The sequence below is a fragment of the Pelophylax lessonae genome (assembly GCF_965119305.1).
Source record: "Pelophylax lessonae genome assembly, chromosome: 3".
Classification (NCBI taxonomy): Eukaryota; Metazoa; Chordata; class Amphibia; order Anura; family Ranidae; genus Pelophylax; species Pelophylax lessonae.
In genome coordinates this window covers 547,535,729-547,553,054 of record NC_138770.1, presented here as the reverse complement: position 1 = coordinate 547,553,054, position 17,326 = coordinate 547,535,729, and the positions used below count along the sequence as shown (strand labels likewise).

Genomic DNA, 17,326 nt, shown 5'->3' with positions numbered 1-17,326 from the left:
CATGTTAGCTGGTGATGCTGTTTCCCTCTATTTTTGATTTGGATATGTTTTTATGGACTTGCTAAAATAAAGGTGATTTTACTGTACATGCGGCCAACCAGAATTCTTTTTGCTCATTCGAACAATGGCATTTTTTTGGAAAATTTAAAACCTGCTGCAACACTAAGTATCTATACAAACTCCCACGAATACCTATTGCGCCTGCCAGTAAAGTCCACCTAATGCAGCCTCCAATGATGGTGTGGCAATGATGCTGCCCTGCTCCTGAATTTACAGCAATTCACTCTCATGTAGACTGTCTGCTTGCACTACAGCAAGATAAAAATAAAGAAATGATTGACAGTGCTGCTGAAACCTTCCCCTGTTAGCTGCAGTGTTTTTAAGGGGGAAAGTGTGAAACACAAACGAACATTTGGCTCAAGTCAGGGAAGGTAAAAAAAGTTTTTAGTTTACTCTTAACAGGCTTGTACATCACGTGACTGTATTTGGGACTTGTTTAGACAGGAGCCTTAGGGGTACTTTTAAGCTTGGCGGGTTGGAAGGGTTAAAGTGTGCCTACACAGAAGAAGAGTAGAGTGTAAAGGAGTTTTTTTTTTTTGTGTAAATGTCCTGGTGGGGAGATTTGGCTTTACTGCATATTTTAAAAACACAACAGGAAATGGGTTAAAATCTATAAATTTTCTCTTAGATATTTAGCACAAGAACAAGTCTTCCCATTGGAAAATGATTTCCTTCACTTTCTGTTCCAATGATTACTGTTAAATTTTTGGCTGCCCATCTCTTTCTTTCCTAGGGTCTATAGTTACCAGTACAAAAAGAAAGGGAGAATTTTTCCCTGTGGGGTTTCAGACAGTTATAAAAAAAAAAGAATTGTAAAGGCAAAAGGTTTTTTTTTATCTTGATGCATTCTATGCATTAAGATAAAAAGCCTTCTGTGTGCAGTAGCCCCCCTAACACTTGAGGTCCTTCCCTGTCCAGCAATTTCCACAAGTGTTTCAGCCGCCACAGATTCTCCCTCCTGATTGGCTGAGATTCAATCAAAGTCAGCTAGCCAATCAGGAGAGAGAGGGGGCCGGGTTGGGGCTCCTTGTCTGAATAGACGCAGGGAGCTGTGACTCGGCTCAGGTGCCCCCATAGCAAGCTGCTTGCTGTGGGGGCACTCAACAGGAGGGAGGGGCCAGGATCACAGAAGAGTGACCCTAGAAGAGGGGGATCTGGGCTGCTCTGTGCAAATCCACTGCAACAGAGCTGGTAAGTATAACTTGTATGTTTTTTTAATAGAAAAAAATAATAGACTTTACAATCACTTTAACCTTTCCCTACTCTGTTCAAAACATAAAAGCTTTGGCTATGGGTGCACTTTAACTGTCTAGCCTGAAAGAGTATACTGAAGCCCAAAATTGTTTTTGGCACGAAAAGCTCTGTGCCAAAAATGTATATTGCATCAAATTTTCTATAACTTCCTGCCTACAAATCACCTGACTACAAATCACCTAAGCCCTTGTTCACACTGCCACGGCTTCGAATCCGCTATCCTTGCACAACTTCATCGCGGCTTGCATGCGACTTCTTTATCAGATGTCAATGCAAGTCATGTTGAAATCACACCAAAGCACTGCAGGAACCTTTTTCTAAGTCAGAAAGACAAGGGTCGCACCAATTAGAATGGTTTCATTGCCGTTAATGGGGCGCGACTTATGCAACCTTGAACTCTCAAGTCGAATGACAAGTTGCGGCAGTGTGAACCCGGGCGTATATCTGCAAGCTGTGCAACGAGACTGGATAGCCCTTGTAATGTTCATGCTTTAAATAGGTCCATATTAGAACAAGACTGAGCAACTCTGAGCTGTGGAAGAACTTGCTATCATACGCGGGTGGTGTCCAACATTTTGGGGAATTTCTTGTATGTAGAGAAATGAATAGAAACTGTCACTTCTATTGTACAATTGTTCCTGGTGGTCTTGCAGTGTGGACAAGCATACACACAACTTCAGCTATCTGCAATTGTTCATCATTACCGGTTCTCTGTATTGGAAATGTTTTATCCCTTTGACTAATTTCTGAAACTGGTTGAGACTGAGGTTTAAAGCCCCGTACACACGTACCAATTGTCGTCCGAAAATGTTCGGCCGCCGAACGATCGGCCGATTTTCGGCTTGTTAGTATGATGCTTCCGACAGCCCACTTTCGGCCAAACAGAATCTGTCGTGCAAGCATTAAAATTTTTGTATGCCGACACCAGAACGGCCAATTGTTCGCCAGTCAGTACAGAATTCAGCCGACAGACAGCAGATTTGCAAGACTGGGCATGCTCAGAAAAGAAAAAAGACCAGGAAAGTTAACCATCACATGACATCACTTCTGCAGTCGGCTCTTGTTGGCCGACAAAATTCGTGTGCAGTCTTTTGCACTTTTCAACAGACAAGACAGCCCTCGGACAAAAGACGGCCGATTGTTCGGCCGACGATCGGTACGTGTGTACGGGGCTTTACTCTAAAATCTGTGCCCCATATTAAAAAAAAAAAAAAAAAAAAAGATTGAAACCAAAAATGTTTTTTTACAAGGTTTGCCTACCTTCGTTATCTACTTATGACTCTTCTATTTCTATATTACCTGTTAATAGTCCCATTTTTCTTTTTGTTTAATAGGATTAACCAACCAAAAGTTGATATATGAAGATGGCCTCATTATGATAAATTATACAGGAGGAGATCTCTGCCACCAGAAGTATAACCGTACAACACTTATTCTCTTCTACTGTGATAAAACCGAAGGACAGGTTGGTACTATGTTTTTGGAAAAAATATGTAAGAAAATTACCATTTGATTTCTGTAAAGCACAGCAAAATACTGGTGCATATTGTATATCGGAATGTATTCTGGAGCCATACCTCTTTGATCTTGAAACAAAAAAAAACCTTTTTTTTTTTTTGTAATTTGCAAAAATGTGTCTGGGTGTCACAAGTATCTCTCGAATAATCAAATGATTTTTTTTAAAAATATTTTTTAAGATTGCTCTTAGTGCACAATATTGCACAGTATATCCAAAGTCAAAGTTTCTTTCACAGCAAAAAGTGAAAGATCTCCCCAAACTGAAAGGAAAACCCCTTTTTTCTCACTCATTGAGGGGCTCAGGAGGTCTTAAAACTTGTTTATCCTACCACCTTGGAGGAGGATTGGACACTGGCAAGATTGGTCAAATATTTCATACGCCACTCCATACATAACATTCACATCTCAGGTACTGGCTCGGCTCCTTTCCACCCAAGCATTCAATTGTACCAGCAACAGGAAAGGCACACCAAAATGCAAAATAATGTTCTGCTTTTATTAAAATAGCGAACAGGAAGTTCCTGTGTTCTATGTTTTCAGCTAGGCACAACACTTTGTGGCCACCTGGATAACTTTCCTGATGCCTAGGTGCTAAAGGTGGTGTCTCAGGCCTACAAACTCCAATTTCTTTCCCTTCCCTTCCCTCAGTTTCTAATGAAAATCCTCTTTTTCTCCCATGAGCAACTTGCTGATCTCTATCAGGCATTCTCTGAACCCGTCCTTGCCCAAATTCCAGCTGCAGAATGGTTTTAGGGGTTTTACTCCAACCTGTTCACTGTCCCAAAACTCAAAGGGGACATTCACCTTGTCTTGGACCTCAAGACTCTAAGCCCCGGTTCACTTTTGTGCGAGTGCCGGGTTCGCATGTAATATCGGAGCGCACTGCTCCGACATTACATGCGATCAGCTGTGCGGTGCGAGTTTAGCCATACAGTTTGTATGGCTAAATTCGCATCGCACCCGGAGCAAACACGCACGGGAGGCATTTTTGCAGCCGCATCAGGATCGGATCGCACAGCGGTTCACACTTGTGCAATCCGCTCCTGTGCGAACTGCACGATCGCACTGCGATATGCGATCAAACTGGGGGTGTCGTTAAGATTACATTGACACCCCCAGCATATCGCATATGGCAGTGTGAACTGCCGGGGGTGCGTGTGCGATGCGGGAACAGGCTGCGAATTCGCAGCCTTCCCGCATCGCATAAATGTGAACCGAGCCTTAATGTTTACAATCATGCTCATTTGTTTCTGTATGGAATCAACCAGGTCTGTCATTGCTGCCCTTTATCGAGAAGACTTCTTGGCTTTGGTGGATGTAAAAATGCTTACTTGCATGTACCCATCCTTCCCACTCACCAGGACATGTAAAATTTTGGATTTGCCACCACTTTTGACCTGGACCGATCTTTACATTAGGAGAAGAGGAAAATTACTCCATTTGTTTCTGTGTTTACACGGTTCCCAGGGATTTTTGGTCAGTCCAGTCCAAAGTATTAAAATGCAACCATCTTAACATGCTTAAAGAGTAACTCCACTTTTGTTGAGGAAAAAAAACTTTCCCCTCTGGGAAATCAATGTACACTGCAAGAATTTTAACAAACTTTGTTGCAGGTTTCTTTTGTTGTTCTGAAGAAATCACTGTTTGTCTGTGTACATGTGGAAAGTTAAAGAGGAACTGCAGTCTGCTCACATAATTTGTAATAAAAACCTCTTTGCCTTTCTGAAGCTTCCCTCCAACCACTTTGCATATTATTTTATATATACTGTGATTCTGTACTTGCCAAATATGCGGCAGAAATCTCGCTCCACCAAGTCTGGCTGCAGCCATTTTAACTGTGGGCAGCTGTAGCTGCTGCCTGTTCACTTTGTGGATTTACACAGAGGCACACACACATATATATATATATATATATATATATATATATATATATATATATATATATATATATAGACATCGCTGCTTGCCTGCCCATTTCTCCTCTCTGGGTGAATAGATCTCTGTATTTTCCGGTTATCTCCACCCTCATCCAGCTCTGCAGCTATCTTTGGCTTTCCTATGACTCGACCTTCCTCCCTTGCTGGCAAACTCTGAGAGAGAGAGAGCTGTGCATGATGTCATTTCCTAGGCTTTTTACCAGACATAAAAGAGGAAGTGGGCTCTGTATAAGGTATTTACTGGCAGAAAAAAAATGTTTTACTATTCAAAATCAAAACATCAAGGGCAGAGGATTTAATAGATGCAAAGATGAAAAATGACTGAAAAGCCGCTTTAATGGGAGTGGTTTCATAATCCTCAATCAGCTGCTGCACTTGAAGGGCTCTAATGAGGAAAATTGCATCTGCCTCCCTTTAAACGTGATTTCCTATTGGGTGTATCTCACCAAAAATGAAATCTGGCTTGTATCTTAGTGCAGACTTCTGGGAAAATCGGTGCGCCAATCACAGAAACAGCAAATGTTTCTGGAGGGCATTCTGTGTACAGAACACCTCCAGGTAGCCATATTGTATTGCATTTTACAAAAAATTGCAGCGCTGCAGATTGAAAAGGAAAGGTAATTTTTTTTATCAACATTCAATTACAATATGACTTGTGTCACAATTGTATAGGCTATATTTGTTTTTTTTCCCTGTGAAAGTGGAGTTACCCTTTTAAAGGGTTCTGTGTTCATTAAGGAGTCAGTGTTCAGCCATATAGAGCTTCCTAATCTGTTTTATTAGCGTAATTAATGTTTTTGAAAACTGACCATTTTTATTGAATTTTATTGAATTTTTCTTTTTTTTTTTTTTTTTTAATTACATTTTTTTGTAAGAAGAGATGCAGGAAAGATGTACAGCAAGAGCATACAAAAAGGCTTACAAATAGGACACCGGAAGATGTCATGGCAGCAAGTCTGTCAAGCATAGACCATTCAAAAGAGCAGATACAGATTCACAACACATATAAAATCAGTAGTTAAAAGGAGCTGTTAAGCAAAACTGTAGTAACATAATAACGTCAGTATCTCTGCAGGCAGAGCAAATGGCAATCATCAAATATTCAGTTCTGCAAAAAACTGTTGCTGTTAGCACATGGGCCAGTAGCTTTTTGGAGGTTTTGGAAAATGTTGGGGGAGGAAGACCCAGGAGAAATGTTTTTGGAGTTAAAGAGATCCAGGACCCAAGCTGAGAATGGATAAGACTGCGGATGGTCTGCCAATAAGGCACAAGTATGGGGCAAGACTAGTAGATGGCATAATGAATTTTATGAAGCAGGAATAAATATAAAGATTTGGATTTATCATATTGTGAGAAGGGCATAATTAAGTCTTGGATCACTCTATGTAAATACCTTAGTGTAATGCATAGTGATTACATACATGCACATAAACATCTAGCATGCTTTGTATTTTATCATATCATTTCAGCCTGTTTTTATGAAAGAGACTCCGGACTGCATATATATGTTTGAGTGGCGCACACCCCTTGCCTGCCCTCCCTTCAAACCCGTTGACTGCTCCTTCAAGTAAGACCAATGGGGTTTTTCAGATCCTTTTTGTTTTTAAATCTTTAGGTTTGTAGTAAAATTATTGTTTTGTCATCTATTAATTTCAGGTTTCTTTTTCTGTAAAGTATACCTAAAGTTTGGTAAAATATTTAGGTATACAAGCTGTATACTGCAGTAAAACCATTATGGGGTCATTTATACCATACATTGGGGAAACTGGTAATACTGGATGAAATCTTTAACTGACATTTATCATTAGAATTTTTAAAATGCTTGTTTCTTGTTTTTGATATTTTGTTCTGTTTTGTTTTCTTTTCTTTTTAATTGACCTTGAAGGGACACTGATGGGAATTCATATGACCTCTCTCCCCTGTCTCATTACACCGGCAACTGGGAAGCTGAAGTTCCATCTGGCTCGAAGCAAAAGTACTTTCTAAATATTTGCAAGCCTTTAGTGCCAAAATCTGGTAAGATCATTAATACATACATATATTTAAATTTACAAAGTTTATTAACAGCTCGATCGATCTTGTGGAATAATTGCATTTTTTTAAGCTACATGGGATGATAAAACCAATGTGCTTATCTATTTAAACATTTAAAGTATTAGCACATTATGTCTCAAAATGTAAATACACGGTCTTTTCTGACTATTCTTGTAGTGGTTGCAGAACACCTAAATCCCCTATAAAGCAGTCATGGACAAGTTCTTTTCTTGTCTCTGTGCTATAAGTAACATGTTTCTTTCTCGCTGAAAATGGAAATGGCTCTTCATTGAAAGCTCAGCCTAACATTGGCCATCAGGTTAGGAAAACTTTTTGAGTTTTTTTTTTTTTTTTTTACCCTTTCATTGGTGTACTCTTGTGTCTTTTGCATTGTTAGCACAAAGTACTATTTAGTGCAAGGTTCCTCAACCAGGGTTCCCTGGAACCCTAGGTTCATCATCCAGGGTTCCTCAACCAGGGTTCCCTGGAACCCTAGGGTTCCTCACCCAGCGTTCCCTGGAACCCTCTGGTTCCTCAACCAGGGTTCCTCCTGAGGTTGCTAGGGGTTCCTTGAGCAATGGGCAATTTCTGCCTCTCCGATAAGTTCCCAATGACACCACTGTAACTTTTAGCTATCTGTAAGGGGGTAATTCTTCCCCATGATGACAAGCATAAAGAGCATTCTTCCCACTGACTGTCACACTAATGTGTCATGAGTTTTAGATCTTAATTTTTAGCAGGGGTTCCCCGAGACCAGAAATTTTATTTCAAGGGTTCCTCTGTGTTGAAAAGGTTAAGAAAGGCTGATTTAGTGTACAGTATTATGCTGCAGGGATGAACCTCCTTGGTAATGTTATTGTTTAAAGCTACCTACACAGAGATGGTTTTAGTCCGTTATGACAAAAACATTTTAGGAACTGTCCTAAGTGTCCCAATGGGGATTTCCCTTCACTACCTGTTCTGGAGACGCAACAGCGAGTGATAGAAGATCATCCTAAAAAAAAAAACTGCTTAGCTCTCGCCCAGACATTTATCCAGATTGGAAGAGTTTATTCTACCTAAAACACACAGACACAAATAAAAAAAAAAAAAAAAAAAAAAATTCTGCCCAAAAAATACTGGGTCCCTGTGCTGGGAGCGTGCCGTGCTTCGAGCACAAAGGGACATACGCCCCGCCCCACGGGAAATAAGATTGGCAGAACTGAAAACAGTATCTTTTTATATACTGTTAAGTATGTGCAGTAAATATTGAACATAAATGTTCAGACTCTATTGCCTAGTTTAATTTGCAGGATGTCGGGCTCTTCTACAGATTTTTGTTCCTTAGTTTAGCCTTGGTTTTCTCGTTGTTTTTATCTTGCCATTAGAAGCCTTGCCAGGTGAATTTTAAAAAGTCCTGTTTTGCTTTCTTTGATGCGGTTTCCAGCAAAGTACATGTTGCATAGTGTTTTATGGTAATGGATGTAAATCATCCCTAAAGTGATTGTAAAGTCTCGTGGTTGTTTTTTTTTTTTTTTTTAAATAACAAACATGTTATAATTACCTGCTCTGTGCAATTGGTGGCCCAGGTCAACCTCTTCTCGGGTCACTCTTCTGTGCTCCTGGCCCATCCCTCCTGTGAGTGCCCTCACCGCAAGCAGCTTGTTATGGGGGTATCCGAGCCAGGTCACAGCTCCCTGTGTCCATTCAGACAGAGCTGCGACCCGGCCCCACCCCTTCTCTCTTCTGATTGGCTGACTGACAGCAGCAGGAGCCAATCACGCCACGCTGCTGTCTCAGCCAATGAGGAGGGGAGTCCCAGGCAGCTGAGACATTCCTGCAACATCGCTGGATAAAGATGGGCTCAGGTAGGTATTAGGGGGCTGGGGGGGTCTGCTGTACACAGAAGGCTTTTTTTATCTTAATGCAAAGAATGCATTAAGATAAAAAAAACCTTCTGCCTTTACAATCCCTTTAAAGTAAAGCGCATTGAAAATGTGCAAATGTGAAGAAAAATTACTAAATAACCCAGCGCAAGAGTACACAGATATTTTTAAAGTTTAGAGATTATTTACATTTCTGCCTAATGTGCTCTAATTTTTCCTACTTTTGTTTTACTTAGGACCAGCCTCCTGTCCATATGGTGCTGCTGTCTGTCTGTTTGATGGTACAAAGGCTATAAGTTTGGGAGAACCTTTATCTGGCCCTAGATGGGACAATGGTGTTGCTGTCCTTCAGTATACAAATGGAGACCTTTGTCCTGATGGTTTAAGAAAAAAGACAGCAACTATACGTTTCAAGTGTGAACGAGATGAAGCTGTAAGTAATGCCTTTATCTTTTCATTTATTATAGCCATAGCTTTCATAGCTTTCAATCATCTAGTATAGACTGATGTCCTCTGAACACTGGATATCTAACTACCAGAATCCATTGTCACGACACAATATCCAGTCATTGATTTTGTCTGCAAGTTTCTAGCTAAATAATAATCCCCTAATTTTTATTCATGTACTTTAAGTCTGAGTTTTTAACTTGATATAAAATGAAAAAGGGAAAAATCCTGGAAGTCGCACATCTCTGCAAAACCCCGTAAGAAGGTGTATGACAGCCTAAGCATGGGCTCCAACCAGGCCTCACCCCAACATGTTTCACTCCACCCATGAAGCTTAGTCATGCAGACTTTTCCCTTTTCCATTAGATGTCTAGAGCTGGGATGAGCTCAGTCATTGTCTACACTCCAAGCAGTTGCTACTACATAGGAGCACCCGTTGGAGCCTTGAGTGGCACCTGTCAATTTAGTTTGGGTGTTTAGCTTGATAGTCAGAGGTTTTTTGAAATGAAGCCACCTTGGCTGCCTGACCTCATTTGTAGTATCTTTGCTGAGTGATTAAATACTCAGTGTGCACAAGGCCCTTGAAATATTACGATATATGCTGGACCTTTCTGCTAGTAGCTGGCAGAAAAATCCATTATTAAAAAAAAAAAAAAGGTTTGTATTGGAAAACTCAGATTCGTGTATGAATACTCATGGCCATTTAGAAGGTACTTGATTCCACCATTTGGTACCATATCCGTTTGCCTACTGCCCGCAATGTTGTGAGGACAGATGGCCAGTACAGGCAAAGAGACATACTGGTAAATTGTGAGGGTGAGTAGTTGGAAAACGGCGCTACCTAACGCATGTGCGAAAATGCGGGTAAAGAGGAGAAAAAAGTGCTTAGTGCGTACAAAGCGTCACATAAGGATAATTGTGTACGTGGGTAAATAAATATATATAATTCAAGCCAAGACAATAGATAAATGAATAATAGATGTGAGGTATGGTAAAAACGTATGGTAAAAAGTAGTGTATATTTGAATTAATAATAAAGTGATTTCCAATAGGTGCTGCTGAATAAATAATATAAAATTGCCAAGTAGGAAGATGATGTTGATTGAATAAATAATAAAAATGCCAAATAGGTGAATGATGTTGAATAAATAATGTTGGGTAAATAATGCTGAATCAAAGATGAATGAATAAATTATAAATCAATCATGAATCATAGGAGCAGTGAGAATACTAATTGTATACCTTTTAGGATGTAGTTCTCCAATTCAAACACTAGGTGTAACACTTACCCTAAGACCACAGATGTTAAGTATATGAGCCAAAGACAGGATATGGGTGTGTTCCTCAAACCTGTCTGCTGACGGTCCCTACGGACCAAAAAGATCCCATCTGGGTACAAAAGGGAAAAAGAGAGAATCTACTCAGTGTGATAAGTGAAGATTGGGTATACAATGAGCTAGTAGCGACTCACGCTTGAGTAGTAGATGCAGCAGATCCCTTCAGATAGTGGCAGTCTGCGCCGAGGAAGCTTCTGCGTTCCAAGCCTAGGCGAGCTGCGGACCGGAAGTGACGTGGGTTTCCGCCCTACGTACGTTTCGTCATAGGACGTCTACGGGGAGCAGTACCCGTCAGTCAACCTCGCTGTCCTGAAATAGCCAGAGTCATCCCATCAGCCAATCATTCGCCCTGATGCATACCTGGGGATAATTACTTGGTAATGGAAGACATGTGGAATATGCAGGCTTGATATGGGATGTCTCTCTAAGGCTATAGTAATCATCATATCAGATCATGCTGCCATCTAGTGGATCCATTTTAAATTGCAAAAGGATTACAAAAATAATTTTATTGGGAAAGAATGTATATAAAAACTAGGTAAAAAATGTATATATATATATATATAAGAGGAGATGTGAAATTAGAAAAAATAAAAATAAAAAGGGGCATCAGACATTTTTATAAAATTATTTTCTCTAGCGCTCATCGACAGACGTAGTCCTCGGTGATACACCACCTTCGGTTATGTTACCTCCGCAGGAGCAGGACTAGACAGGAAATTAAAAAGCTCTGGCCACACCCTAGGGGCAGTCCCAGAGGGTATATCCTCTCTCTCTCTGCCTCAGCAAATCAGTTATTTTCTGTCTAGTGAGGAGTAAGGACCTAGATACCTTGCTGGGATCTTAGGTCCTGGCAAGAAATTTTTTTCTAAAAGGAATTTTTGGACAGCTTTTTTTCTCCAGTGTTCCTGTGAGATCTTCAAGCAAGAAAGCTGAACTGGGCGACGGGCTGGATGTTGAGATCCGGTGGTCACCCCAGTTCAGCCTACGAGCGCGTGCAGGCCATAGCTCTACGCTGAGTCGGCCGCGACAAAGTCCCATTAAAGGACTGAACCCGCGAGTTAAACGTCTCGCTGAAACGCCTAAGACCATGAGTCACGGCGTCTGTATCGGTCGACAGCCCTCCCGCCCCGGTGGAGAGGGGTACTGTCAGGAGTTGGTGCCCGCCTGGTTCCGGTATGGTGAGTAGTATGTTCCCCCTGTTTTCCCTGACGGGTTTTTGTGGTGAACGCGGGCCCCTCTCTGTATGGTAAGAAAGAGTTTCTTTCTATCCTATAACATGTCACAAATCCTCCTACTTTGAGTGTGATTTTATGTGTGCAAAAGCCAGGAGGCTTGGTTTGGGAGCTAACAATCTATTGTATACATGTTTTAAAGATGTAATCTGTGGCATTCTGGGAATCTTATGGGTTAAGTATAAGCTACCTACCAGTCAGAAGCCATGGACATGTAGACTGCCTTCCAAGTCAGATCTCCAGCTAATAGCAGGCCTCCCGAACGGCCATGCGGTCCGCCAGGGCCGGTACCGCCAAACACGCCAGATCCCCATGCAGAGAGAGTGTTGTGTGCCTGCAGCACACCGCTAGTCAGCACAGGCCGCCGCCATTTTTTTTTGCTGGATCGCACGAGCCGCCATTTTGGCGTAGCCTCGTGTCTCCAGCATGGGGGCGGCCATGTTTTAGGTGATTCTACACCTCGTGGAGCTTGGGGGAGGCGCCGGAAGGCGTACAGAGGGGCGGAGCCGCCTCCTTTCTTCCTGGGCAGCCAGCCAAAAGACTTCCTGTTTGTCTAAGACAGCGCTGTAAGCTGTTGCAGTTCAACTCTGAACATCAAGTGGTGAGCCTGGGGGTCTATCTCTCTCTCTCTCGATCGATAGGGATCCCTAGCAGGTAACACTAAGGGGTTTTTTGTGGCGCTGAGGGTCAAAAAAAAAAAAAAAAAAAAAAAAAAAAAAAAAAAGAAAAAGTTTTTTTCTTTACTTTGAATTATATCATCCAGGAAGTAACTGGAGTTATTATGGACCCTGCCACACAGATTCCCCCACCTGTTTCCCTCGAGGGGGCCTCGGGACCCGCCGGTGTACAGAGTATAGAGTCATTTACAGCAATCTTGGAGTCTATGGTGGCTCGGGTGGAGGCGGCCTGTCAGGGACGGGGGTCAAGGAAGCGACCCCCGCCTACCCCTATACTATCTGACACCTCTGACTCTGATTCAGAGATGGTCACTGCAGTTGCAGGTTCCTCTGCAAGGGCTGCTATCCCAGGTAAAGCCCCCTCAGACAGTGAGGAGGACGCTTCTTCTCCTGCTATAATTCAGGAAGAAGCATTGGTGGACGCACTAGTTGTGGCAGTGCAAGAAACCTTAAAACTTGAGGCTTTACCGGCAGAGGCAACTGAAACAGAGAGGCCTTTTGGGACTAATAAGCCCATCAAGACGGCGAAAGCTTTTCCTGTACCTAAATGTTTTGGAAATCAGATTAAAGGAGAATGGGAACATTCTAAACGTACCTTTACTATTTCCAAGCGTATTGCTAGACGCTATCCGTTTGAGGAATCCATCATTAAGAAATGGACGGTACCACCAGTCGTGGATCCGCCTATTTCCAGGCTGAATAAAGCCACGGTTATTCCAGTGGAGGACACTTCGTCCTTTAAGGATCCGGTGGATCGAAAGATAGAAGCGGAGTCCCGCACTATCTTTTCTCTGATAGGGTCAGCATTTAGACCAGTAATTGTTATTGGTCTAGTTTCCCAGACACTTACAGAATGGGCGAAAATGGTACGCCAAGATCTTAGGGGAAAAGATATTCCCCAGGAGACATCTGATTTGATAGAACAGATCATACAAGGGCTACGGTTTATCTGTGACGCAGCCTTGGACACTACTCCCTTGTTAGGGCATGCATCTAAGTTAGCAGTAATCCTCAGACGTGTGCTGTGGTTAAAATGCTGGTCAGCTGACCTAGGTTCCAAAAAGACTTTGACCAATCTCCCTTTTCAGGGGAATCGTCTATTTGGAGCCAACCTAGATGAAATCATTAAGGATGCCACCGGGGGCAAGAGTACTTTTTTGCCACAGGCTGCAAAAGCTAAGGAACCTCGCAACAAGCGAGGACCTTTCTTTACCGCCCATAAAGGACGCCCGGCTGGTACTTCCGGGAAAGGCAAGACTCCTCCAGGAGGGTTCAAGAAGGGCTGGTCGGACAAGCAGAGGACCAACCCAGCCAAACCCGAAGTAAAGGAGTACACAGCCTGAAGGTGCGCCCCCACCCAATTTCAGGGTGGGGGGACGTTTTCACCGGTATTCAGGACATTAGATCGAGCATCAACCACTACTACCGGTGCGATTCTTCCCTTCCAACATTTAAGCACAGGAAGCGGTAGTTACCGTTCCCTGTATAGATCTTTTCCTTTACCTTTTCCCAAGATTAGTCCCGATACCTCACAGGAATCGGATCTGATTGACCAGATAGGCCAAGTAGCCTCTAGTCGGGTGACTTCGGTCCCTGAGGTTCAACCAGAAAAGATCACCTTGCCTGATAACTATCAGGTATCTGATAAATGTGTGGGAACAGAAAACGACCAGACTTTCTCGGATGGTCGGGGCCAGATACCTCTAGGGACGCCTGGTTCAGATCCAATCAGCGCCAGTGGTCCTAGAAATTCTAGGCTGGCCTCTTCAAGCCGGCCTGGCCGACTTGGACAGGTTAGTCGCAGACGTTCCGTGGGAACTTCGTCTCAGGGAGTGTCTGTAGTCTCAAGGACCTATTTACCATCGTGCTTTACAGTCGCTGGTTTTAATGGCCTGGCCATTGAGACCCAAGTACTGAAGGACAGAGGTTTGTCTACTTCTGTCATTCCTACCCTTATTAAAGCAAGGAAAGCGACTTCCAGCAAAGTCTATTATCACACATGGAAGACTTATATTGCATGGTGCGAATCTTTAGGATTTCCTCCACGTACCTATTCGGTGTCTCGAATATTGGCCTTTTTGCAACAAGGGGTTGAGCAGAAGCTAGCCTTGAGCACCATCAAGGGTCAAGTTTCAGCATTAGCAATCTTCTTTCAGAAACCTTTAGCTACCAAATCCTTGGTGCGGAATTTCATCCAGGGGGTGCGGCACCTGGCTCCTCCAGTCCGCGCGCCCTTACCGCCCTGGGATCTTAATTTGGTTTTGTCGGTTCTACAGAAACCTCCCTTTGAAAACATCAGGGAGATTCCCTTGCTTACTTTATCCCAGAAGGTGGTCTTCTTGGTGGCTATTACTTCTGCTCGCAGGGTGTCAGAACTGGCTGCATTATCATGCCAGTCCCCATACCTAGTGATTCATAGGGATAAGGTAGTACTTCATCCTAAGCCATCTTTTCTTCCTAAGGTGGTTTCAGATTTTCATCTGAATGAAGATATTGTACTACCTTCCTTGTGTCCTCAGCCCAAGCATCATCGGGAACATGCGTTGCATTCCTTGGATGTGGTTCGGGCAATCAGGGTATACCTGAAAGCTACGGAATCATTCCGTAAGACGGATTCACTTTTTGTGATCACGGATGGCCCCAGAAAGGGTTTGCCTGCATCTGCCGCGACCATTGCCAAATGGATTAGACAAACGGTGGTACAGGCTTATTCTATTAAGGGTCAGAGTCCTCCGTTCCCTGTTAGGGCGCACTCCACTCGAGCGCTCAGTACTTCCTGGGCCTTTCGCCATCAGGCGTCAGTGGTCCAGGTATGTAAGGCGGCCACTTGGTCGTCGGTACATACCTTTACTAAATTCTATAAAATTGATGTGACGGCATCGGCGGATGCCTCATTTGGCCGCAAGGTTTTGCAGGCCGCAATTTGAGGAGACCGGTGGTCTACCTCGAGGGTTTTTTTCTGTTTGAAAAATTTTTTTGTTGAGTCTCATCATTAAGGATGAGCATTGTAAACTTCTAGTTGGCACCGGTTGGGCCTTCTAGATTGGGATTTGATTTCCATTTTCCCACCCCTCAGTCGGGATACTGCTCTGGGACGTCCCGAAGGTGGTGTATCACCGAGGACTACGTCTGTCGATGAGCGCTAGAGAAAAATGGATTTTTGTAAAATCTTACCGTAAAATCCTTTTCTCTTAGCTCATCGACAGACGTAGTCCCCGCCCCTCTGTTTTGGAGTTGGGTTGGGTTAAATTCTCTAAGCACTGCTTTTTCACATAACTGATTTGCTGAGGCAGAGAGAGAGAGGATATACCCTCTGGGACTGCCCCTAGGGTGTGGCCAGAGCTTTTTAATTTCCTGTCTAGTCCTGCTCCTGCGGAGGTAACATAACCGAAGGTGGTGTATCACCGAGGACTACGTCTGTCGATGAGCTAAGAGAAAAGGATTTTACGGTAAGATTTTACAAAAATCCATTTTTTAATAAGAAATTTAGAGGTGATAGAAAAGTGTTTTGTGAGAAAAAAGAAGTGCCCAAAGGACATTAGTGATACTATAGTCACAAAAAATATACTATATTGAAGAAAAAAATTATTATAATTAAGTGTTTACGTCGAAATAAGTGTGTAATTGTGTCCAAATAAAAATTGGTAAGGAAATAAACCCTGGGGATGTGAAAGGAAAAAAGTGTATAGAGATACACCCGTGAGATTTTTTTATATGGTTAAAATAAAATGTGAGAAAAAAATTAAAGAGGTAAAAAAATTCTCGTAATCTGAGGTTAGTAAAACAATCCAACTGCTTGGAAATAGCGTGTCCAATTCATCCTGAGGTGACAACACAGGTCCACATATGAGGGAAATATAGAGATTGTTCCTTAAAAAAACAAGAGATTGTTCCTAAAAAACTTAAATTGTGGAGTGATGTTGGATGAGAAGGTTGAAAAAGGAATAACATAAAAATAGGAATAAATATCGTATATAAAGTAATAAATCACTTGATGAACCGACTTCCATATCTCTTCAAAGTTGATAGTCTTGATAATAGTGTAGGGAAGGTGTTTAAGCGAAAAAAATAAATTAATTAAAAAGGTTAAAAACAATTTAGGAGCGCTAGACAGTCACTTAACAGATAGAGGGAGATCCGCAACATCAAAGATGGTATAGTAGTATTATCCAGATGTTGAATGAGGAGGCTACAAAAAAAGGGGGGATGTTGGATGAGAAGGCTAAAAAAAAATCAGCATAAAAATGTTGTAAAATCCATAGAGAGTAAGAAGGCGTATCAAAAGAAGGGAAGAAGACGTATGGAGACAGGCTAAAAAGTACAACAAACATATGTAAAAACATATGTAAAAAATATAATAACTTATAAAAATAATATAAAAAATATCACATAAAAAATATCATATAAAATGTCAGTAAAAGGGAAGTAAAACCAGAGGTAAAAAACAAAAAGGTTAATTCTTGGTAGGTAAAATCCAAAAGGACACCTAGTGTTTGAATTGGAGAACTACATCCTAAAAGGTATACAATTAGTATTCTCACTGCTCCTATGATTCATGATTGATTTATAATTTATTCATTCATCTTTGATTCAGCATTATTTACCCAACATTATTTATTCAACATCATTCACCTATTTGGCATTTTTATTATTTATTCAATCAACATCATCTTCCTACTTGGCAATTTTATATTATTTATTCAGCAGCACCTATTGGAAATCACTTTATTATTAATTCAAATATACACTACTTTTTACCATACGTTTTTACCATACCTCACATCTATTATTCATTTATTTATTTATCTATTGTCTTGGCTTGAATTATATATATTTATTTACCCACGTACACAATTATCCTTATGTGACGCTTTGTACGCACTAAGCACTTTTTTCTCCTCTTCACCCGCATTTTTGCACATGCGTTAGGTAGCGCCGTTTTCCAACTACTCACCCTCACAC

The 17,326-nt window shown here is 41.8% G+C and overlaps 1 protein-coding gene across 1 annotated transcript in view; it reads left to right on the top strand.

Moving 5' to 3' along the window:
- The window catches only part of IGF2R (insulin like growth factor 2 receptor), a 294,611-nt gene that overhangs the window by 197,061 nt on the left and 80,224 nt on the right, over positions 1–17,326 (top strand). The window contains exons 28-31 of the mRNA XM_082249744.1: positions 2,649–2,779; positions 6,239–6,336; positions 6,655–6,785; positions 8,905–9,101. Coding sequence (XP_082105870.1) covers positions 2,649–2,779; positions 6,239–6,336; positions 6,655–6,785; positions 8,905–9,101 — 557 coding nt within the window. The remainder of the gene's footprint in view (positions 1–2,648; positions 2,780–6,238; positions 6,337–6,654; positions 6,786–8,904; positions 9,102–17,326) is intronic.